The 9,003-nt window shown below is 42.2% G+C and overlaps 1 protein-coding gene across 2 annotated transcripts; it reads right to left on the bottom strand.

Moving 5' to 3' along the window:
* Window positions 1-4,510: 4,510 nt before the first annotated feature.
* Window positions 4,511-7,906, bottom strand: LOC123085938 (uncharacterized). Of its 2 annotated transcripts, none has more exons than XM_044507647.1 (5): window positions 7,625-7,906; window positions 7,203-7,497; window positions 6,869-7,126; window positions 5,995-6,182; window positions 4,511-5,313 (listed from the first exon to the last, which is right to left on the bottom strand). In XM_044507647.1, exons 3-5 carry the CDS (start codon window positions 7,023-7,025, stop codon window positions 4,729-4,731), a joined length of 930 nt encoding a protein of 309 aa, XP_044363582.1. In that variant the 5' UTR covers window positions 7,026-7,126; window positions 7,203-7,497; window positions 7,625-7,906; the 3' UTR covers window positions 4,511-4,728. The 2 variants fall into 2 exon arrangements, with proteins under 2 accessions (XP_044363582.1, XP_044363584.1); XM_044507649.1 differs by having other exon boundaries at window positions 7,203-7,494.
* Between the last annotated feature and the right edge of the window lie 1,097 nt (window positions 7,907-9,003).

Raw genomic sequence — 9,003 nt, 5'->3', positions numbered from 1 at the left:
TTCTATCACAGATCCGAAGGCAAGACATTCGTTGCTAAGAATGGATCATTTCTAGAGAAGGAGTTTCTCTCAAAAGAAGTGAGTGAGAGGAAAGTAGAACTTGACGAGGTAACTGTACCTGCTCCCTTACTGGAGAGTAGTTCATCACAGAAAACTGTTTCAGTGACACCTACACCGGTTAGTGAGGAAGCCAATGATAATGATCATGAAACTTCAGATCAAGATACTACTGAACCACGTAGATCAACCAGAGTAAGATCCGCGCCAGAGTGGTACGGAAATCCTGTTCTGGAAGTCATGCTACTAGATCATGATGAACCTACGAACTATGAAGAAGCGATGGTGAGCCCAGATTCCGCAAAGTGGCTAGAAGCCATGAAATCTGAGATGGGATCCATGTATGAGAACAAAGTATGGACTTTGGTTGACTTGCCCGATGATCGGCAAGCAATTGAGAATAAATGGATCTTTAAGAAGAAGACTGACGCTGATGGTAATGTTACTGTCTACAAAGCTCGACTTGTCGCAAAAGGTTTTCGACAAGTTCAAGGAATTGACTACGATGAGACCTTCTCACCCGTAGCGATGCTTAAGTCCGTCAGAATCATGTTAGCAATTGCCGCATTTTATGATTATGAAATTTGGCAAATGGATGTCAAAACTGCATTCCTGAATGGATTCCTGGAAGAAGAGTTGTATATGATGCAACCAGAAGGTTTTGTCGATCCAAAGGGAGCTAACAAAGTGTGCAAGCTCCAGCGATCCATTTATGGACTGGTGCAAGCCTCTCGGAGTTGGAATAAACGTTTTGATAGTGTGATCAAAGCATTTGGTTTTATACAGACTTTCGGAGAAGCCTGTATTTACAAGAAAGTGAGTGGGAGCTCTGTAGCATTTCTGATATTATATGTGGATGACATATTACTGATTGGAAATGATATAGAATTTCTGGATAGCATAAAGGGATACTTGAATAAAAGTTTTTCAATGAAAGACCTCGGTGAAGCTGCTTACATATTAGGCATTAAGATCTATAGAGATAGATCAAGACACTTAATTGGACTTTCACAAAGCACATACCTTGACAAAATTTTGAAGAAGTTCAAAATGGATCAAGCAAAGAAAGGGTTCTTGCCTGTGTTACAAGGCGTGAAATTGAGTAAGACTCAATGCCCGACCACTTCAGAAGATAGAGAGAATATGAAAGATGTTCCCTATGCATCAGCCATAGGCTCTATCATGTATGCAATGCTGTGTACCAGACCTGATGTGTGCCTTGCTATAAGTTTAGCAGGGAGGTACCAAAGTAATCCAGGAATGGATCACTGGACAGCGGTCAAGAACATCCTGAAATACCTGAAAAGGACTAAGGATATGTTTCTCGTATATGGAAGTGACAAAGAGCTCATCGTAAAAGGTTACGTTGATGCAAGCTTTGACACTGATCCGGACGATTCTAAATCGCAAACCGGATACGTGTTTACATTAAACGGTGGAGCTGTCAGTTGGTGCAGTTCTAAACAAAGCGTCGTAGCGGGATCTACATGTGAAGCGGAATACATAGCTGCTTCGGAAGCAGCAAATGAAGGAGTCTGGATGAAGGAGTTCATATCCGATCTAGGTGTCATACCTAGTGCATCGGGTCCAATGAAAATCTTTTGTGACAATACTGGTGCAATTGCCTTGGCAAAGGAATCCAGATTTCACAAAAGGACCAAACACATCAAGAGACGCTTCAACTCCATCCGGGATCTAGTCCAGGTGGGAGACATAGAGATTTGCAAGATACATACGGATCTGAATATTGCAGACCCGTTGACTAAGCCTCTTCCACGAGCAAAACATGATCAGCACCAAAGCACCATGTGTGTTAGATTCATTACAGTGTAATCTAGATTATTGACTCTAGTGCAAGTGGGAGACTGAAGGAAATATGCCCTAGAGGCAATAATAAAGTTATTATTTATTTCCTTATAATCATGATAAATGTTTATTATTCATGCTAGAATTGTATTTTCCGGAAACATAATACATGTGTGAATACATAGACAAACAGAGTGTCACTAGTATGCCTCTACTTGACTAGCTCGTTAATCAAAGATGGTTATGTTTCCTAACCATGAACAATGAGTTGTTATTTGATTAACGAGGTCACATCATTAGTAGAATGATCTGATTGACATGACCCATTCCATTAGCTTAGCACCTGATCGTTTAGTATGTTGCTATTGCTTTCTTCATGACTTATACATGTTCCTACGACTATGAGATTATGCAACTCCCGTTTACCGGAGGAACACTTTGGGTACTACCAAACGTCACAACGTAAATGGGTGATTATAAAGGAGTACTACAGGTGTCTCCAATGGTCGATGTTGGGTTGGCGTATTTCGAGATTAGGATTTGTCACTCCGATTGTCGGAGAGGTATCTCTGGGCCCTCTCGGTAATACACATCACATAAGCCTTGCAAGCATTACAACTAATATGTTAGTTGTGAGATGATTTATTACGGAACGAGTAAAGAGACTTACCGGTAACGAGATTGAACTAGGTATTGGATACCGACGATCGAATCTCGAGCAAGTAACATACCGATGACAAAGGGAACAACGTATGTTGTTATGCGGTCTGACCGATAAAGATCTTCGTAGAATATGTAGGAGCCAATATGGGCATCCAGGTCCCGCTATTGGTTATTGACCAGAGACATGTCTCGGTCATGTCTACATTGTTCTCGAACCCGTAGGGTCCGCACGCTTAAGGTTACGATGACAGTTATATTATGAGTTTATGCATTTTGATGTACCGAAGGTTGTTCGGAGTCCCGGATGTGATCACGGACATGACGAGGAGTCTCGAAATGGTCGAGACATAAAGATTGATATATTGGAAGCCTATGTTTGGACATCGGAAGTGTTCCGGGTGAAATCGGGATTTTACCGGGTTACCGGGAGGTTACCGGAACCCCCCGGGAACCACATGGGCCTTCATGGGCCTTAGTGGAAAGGAGAAAAGGGCAGCCCAAGGGGGCTGCGCGCCTCCCCCCTTCCCCTAGTCCTATTAGGACTAGGAGAGGTGGCCGGCCACCCCTCTCCCTCTTTCCCCCTTGGGAATCCTAATTGGAATAGGATTGGAGGGGAGTCCTACTCCCGGTAGGAGTAGGACTCCTCCTGCGCCTCCTCCTCCTGGCCGGCGCACCCTCCCCCCTTGGCTCCTTTATATACTGAGGCAGGGGCACCTCTAAACACACAAGTTGACACAAGTTGATCCACGTGATCAATTCCTTAGCCGTGTGCGGTGCCCCCTGCCACCATATTCCTCGATAATACTGTAGCGGAGTTTAGGCGAAGCCCTGCTGCTGTAGTTCATCAAGATCGTCACCACGCCGTCGTGCTGACGGAACTCTTCCCCGACACTTTGCTGGATCGGAGTCCGGGGATCGTCATCGAGCTGAACGTGTGCTCGAACTCGGAGGTGCCGTAGTTTCGGTGCTTGATCGGTTGGATCGTGAAGACGTACGACTACTTCCTCTACGTCGTGTCATCGCTTCCGCAGTCGGTCTGCGTAGGGTACGTAGACAACACTCTCCCCTCGTTGCTATGCATCACATGATCCTGTGTGCGCGTAGGAAAATTTTTTAAAATTACTACGAAACCCAACAGCAACAACCTCCACACTATCAGAGTTGACCTGAATCTTACTACATCCAACTATACGTGTCAGGTTCATTCCAAACCTCACTGCAATTGCCTGTGTCGTGAATGAGTCAAAGCAAAGATCAGTCTTTTCATTTGCAGCTACAATGAATTTTCCATGATGGTCTCGGATGACTGCTCCAACCGGCCACAGGAGCGTGTCCACATCAAAACCCACACCAACATTTACCTTGGCCTTAGGACTGTATAAGATAATATAGTTAGCTGCTAAACATCTCACTGCCATATTAATTTGAGCATCGTCTTGTATTTTTTTTCTCCATGTGTCAACTTACGACACTCATACCATAAGTACCCGGCTGCCATCGCCACTGTTTTTTTCAACTTTGGTAGCCCAAGCACTTGGACATCTTGCTCTGTAAGGCACAACATATACTCCAAAATCACTTCACCTGCCCTGCCGACCGCCTTGCATTCAAACAAATAGGTGTCTTATGGTATTGTATCCAGGACCGCCTTGCATTCAGACAATAGGTGTCCTATGGTATGGTATACGAGCAGGGCAGCTCGGGTTTGTCTTCAAACGCTATGAGGCGTCCTCCAAATGAAGATTTTAATCTTGGCTGTAGTAGCAGTAGTTTGATGGATGTAATAGTTTGAACTATGTTTAATTTAGGTTTTAATTATAACTATGTTTAATTACGTTTTAGTTAGAACTATATTTAATTATGCTTGAATGATGTGTAGTTGAACTTGCTATGTTTGAATTATGTTTGAAATGATGTAGTAGTTGAACTAGTTTTACATCTTCAAATACATCATCTGTTTGAGTAAGACTTTCATATCACCAAATATACATCTGTTGAAGTTAGCTGTTTTTTGGAGACATAAAAAGCACTTTTTGATTATGTAAACTATACACATCCACTTTCACATCTCCAAATTTGCACCATCTATTGGAGATGCTCTAAGAGGTCTTAAGAGAAATTCAACTGCTACTCATATACAATACCAAGAAAAGCAACAACACTTTTACATGAGTTTCAGGCTTTCAGCCAATGGCGACACTGTCAGAATGTTGGAGCTGAGCTTCCCTTGTAATCCTTTGGAGCAAACAATACCCTCACGAAGAACTGTCCATAGTCCAAGATTGAGTCATCAGGAGAAACAACAGCTCCAACATGTTCATCTTGAAAAGTCCACTGGAACACTGAACCGTTCACTTCTAAAAAAACATGCAGTCCTTCATTTGCTTTCACCGCGACAACATGCTTGAATAGTTTTTCCTCGCCAAATAATTTGTCATCAAACAGCACAACCCCACGAAGAGGATAATCATCATATTCGGTGCTAAAAGCAGTGAACAACACATGGTGAGGATGGCTGACCTTTGCATATACTTGTATTACAGCCTCAACACTTTCTGAAAGGACTTTATATTTAAAGTCCAAATTGCAATTATCACCAGAAATCCGTTCATAAAGCATGAGATCAGCTTCAGTCCGGACATCAATCTCAGCATATGCAGAAAGTAGTTGCTTGTCATCTGATTCATCATCCCCTTCTTTCTTTACCCAAAGATCAACTTCTACTAAAGCCTTATCCAACAAATACATTCCTCGACAAGGGCTACAAAGTGGTATGACAAAGGAACCCTAGGATTTAACAGCTTGTTAGAACTAATAAGCGATATCCACTTCCACATACATTAGCATGTATCAACACAACAAACTCAGTAAGATATACTTGCACATGTTCAAATCAACTATTCAGTGATACTCCCATCTTGAGGGTGCTTTTTTTTACATATGTTTACATAATGCAAGACATGCAAGTTAATGCAATTGTGTCCGTTTTATCAATTGCTCAACACTTATGACATATCAGATTAGATTACCACTAGGGACCTCACAATAATTACCCAATGCCCCTCTACTATCCAGCTGATTGGGAGTTATAACCGTCTTAATTGCACATGTGTAATAAAAAATCGACAAAGAAATAGAGTAATTGTCTATATTGAAGTATATTAACAAGATGACCAGTTTTGTATGTTGGTGGTAAAAGTATAATCATATCCAATTTTGAGAACTGGTCTGATGGCTTGATGTGATCATCCATCTAATGCTTATAACAACATAAAGAGCAGATCTTCTGAACACGGAGAAACAAATTAACCGGACCTCTCACACATCTTTTAATAGATGCGAGTAAGGAAGGAGACAAATAAAAGAACCAAACTGACATAAATATCAGTGTTTTAATATACAGCAGTCAACCATTTCTGAAAGAAAAACAAGCATACTATCTTCAGGAGGAAAGGAAGTCTTAGTTACCTGCTTTTCAATCGTGACAGCGTCATCCCTGGGACGGTTAAAGACGTAGTTCCGTCGTGGGTCCAAGTAATCCCGAATGGCAAATATTCCATACACACTAATGGGATACGAGGGTTCAAAGCTTGATAGACGCATGGAGAATAATTGTAGCATATAACTTGGTGTGCGCTTTCCAAGAGTTGATGGGGCTGCAATTATTTAGTGAGAACAAAAGCAAGTTATTATCTTAGTGAAAACAAAAGCAAGTTGGTAACAAAATACATAGATATCTTTCCTACTTATATACGTTGGAGTTGTGCACTAGCCACATGTGGAACTAGCAACGTTCCAAGAGACATAAATAAACAAATGTAACTTTTACTAGGTGTGACACCTATCTCAAATAAACAAATACACTGCTACCCTAGTTTGAGAATAACACTCTTGTAAAAACAAAAATTATAAATGCAACTATGCCTCCAATTCAAAATAATGGTCTTGATTTTAGTTTCTCTGCCCAACCAATTCTTCGGTTCTATGTCATAGCAGAAGAGGGCAAACAAATTAGGCGAGAGATGTTGTCCTCCTACCTAATCTACGATCTTGTGCATTCAACTTACTAACGCCCATTATCCTATGTTCCAAATTCAAAATGTATCTGACTATAAATCTTGCAAAGGACCTACTACGGTCGCTCGAGACTCTTTAGCGACTGCAACATGATTTTTTATTATATTCACTCTTTTTAATTGTGAACCATGCAACAGCCGCAAAACACCAGTAATTCCTCATTTTTTATGGTTTCGTAGCAACGCACGAGCATTGTGCTAGTCAGTATATCACAACGGCAGATGAATTAATTACTAGGAATGAACGAATGGCAAACAGCACTTACTGGTAGAGTTGTCATGGGTCCTGTAGATACGATGGTGGCAGTTGAGCCCAAGGACGCAGGCACCTGTTGCGTAAGGGAACACTCTCATGGGAGAGACGGGGCAAGGAGCATCATCATCATCATAATCATAATCATCATCATAAACTCCCAGAGCCATAATCTCCCTGCACAGCTTCGAGTGTTCATTAAGCTGTTGGGAGTACCTATGTACCCATTTGTCATCTATGTCATCTGCTTGGCTCTTGGGGTAGAGCTTTCCTGAAGAATTGATGTAGAAGAGCTCAGCAGATGAATATATATTTTTGTTTCATCTGTTGAGAGAATCAGCAGCTACCTGGACAGTTTGTCTCGGCTAGTATCACTTGGCAATTGCCGCCGTCTTCATAATCGCTGCTCTCCTGTGTGCTACCATCGTATTCTTCCCCTCCTACAGAATCAATCAACCAATGTAAATCAAGGATCTATGGATAGTTAACACATCTGTAGGGAGAATTGGCTATCTTGCTCATCGTCGTCGTTAGTGCCCTCCTCCCGTGCGCTCCAGGTGCTCCAGGCGTCATCGCTGTCCTCCTCCCGCGGGAACATGAGGTCCAAGGCACGCCTGGCGACTTCACATGGATCTGAATCTGCTGCTCAGTGACCATAGATAAATAAGTATTTGATCAACGAATAATTGAGTTGGCGGAAACAATATCAGTAAGAGGAATTCCAGTGAGGCATGAACATAGGAAGAGTGGAGATGCACGATATACGCACCGGTGCTCATGCGCGCCGGCTGGTCATGGAGCTCGGCAACCTCCACCCCGTTCCGCCGGTCGCCTGGGTCTTCCGGGTAATCCCAGTCGGCGCAGGTGTCGGGGTGGTGGGCGCCGTGATACGAAAGGTTACTCGATCCAAGGAAGACCTGCTCCTCCGTCGACGCCATCAACACGGCGGCGGGTTCCTTGGCGACGGCGCGGCGGCGACGGCGGCGGCGAGTTGGGTCGGGACAGGTTAGGGATTTCTGCTCGCGGTCGCGGGTGTGGGGAATTGGGACGTTTTTTTTCTTTTCTTTCGATGTACATGGAAGATTTTTGAGACAAACGTAGCTGCCTGGATAGGGCCCAAGGCCCGGCCCGGTTGCGTGTGCTTCGTGTCTACTCCCATTTTTTGCTTTTCGGAGAGAAAGTCTCAACTATTTCGAGATTTCGAGAAAAGTTCTGATCCTCAGAATCGCGGATTCAAAAAATGCCCACCGAATTCAAAAACAGTTCTTGAATTCGAAAAAATGTTCCTTCCTTCAAAAGAGTGAATATTGTTTGAATTTTAGTGAACATTTTTATGAGCATTTTTTAATAATGATCAAAAAAATTATTCAATGAACATTTTTTAATCGACGAACAAATTTAGAATTTGATAAAAAAAATTCTAGTTCGATGACATATTTTAGTTTGACAAATATTTTGTAAATCCGATGAACAAATTTTTGAATCGATGAACATTTCTTGAATTGGATGAACAAGAAAATGTTCATGAATTTGAAAATAAAATTTACAAGAAAGTGAAAAGTAAATAAGAAAAAATGAAATAAAAATAAAAAAAGAACAAAGAAAAAGAAGGAAAAAACAAAAGGAAAAAAAGGAAAATGAGCCGGCCCATACGAACACCCAACGCATGAGGGATTCCCGGTGCTTTGTCTCTGGTCTGAAGGTGTAACGCCCGGATAATTTTGCTACAGTGAACCTATGTTAATGATACCATGTCATCTGCAATTACTGTTGCTAATCTTTCGTTAGTTCAAACCGATTCAAAAATCACTTAAAATATGGCAACCAAACAAATGTCGTCAAACATTGAAACAAAAATGTTCAAGCAGTGCCAAAATTAGCATAGGTAATTATAGTGCAGCAAACACCTTTTTAGAAAATGCCTAAATACATTAAAATGAAATAAAACAGAAAAGAGAAATAAAAAGTAGGAAAAGACAAATCTAACTAAAAATAAAAAGAGGCAGACCCCCCCTCACCCCCACCTGGCCATCTGTGGCCCAGCTGGCCAGCCCAACTGGGCAAAGGCCCAGCCGACTGGCCCACCCCACACCCCACTCCCTTAACCCCTGGGCATCGAAACCCTAACCGGCCACCACCCCCACATCC

This window comes from Triticum aestivum, chromosome 1B (assembly GCF_018294505.1).
Source record: "Triticum aestivum cultivar Chinese Spring chromosome 1B, IWGSC CS RefSeq v2.1, whole genome shotgun sequence".
Classification (NCBI taxonomy): domain Eukaryota; kingdom Viridiplantae; phylum Streptophyta; class Magnoliopsida; order Poales; family Poaceae; genus Triticum; species Triticum aestivum.
Note: the sequence above shows the minus strand (reverse complement) of the source record. Positions and strands in the feature narration are given on the sequence as shown.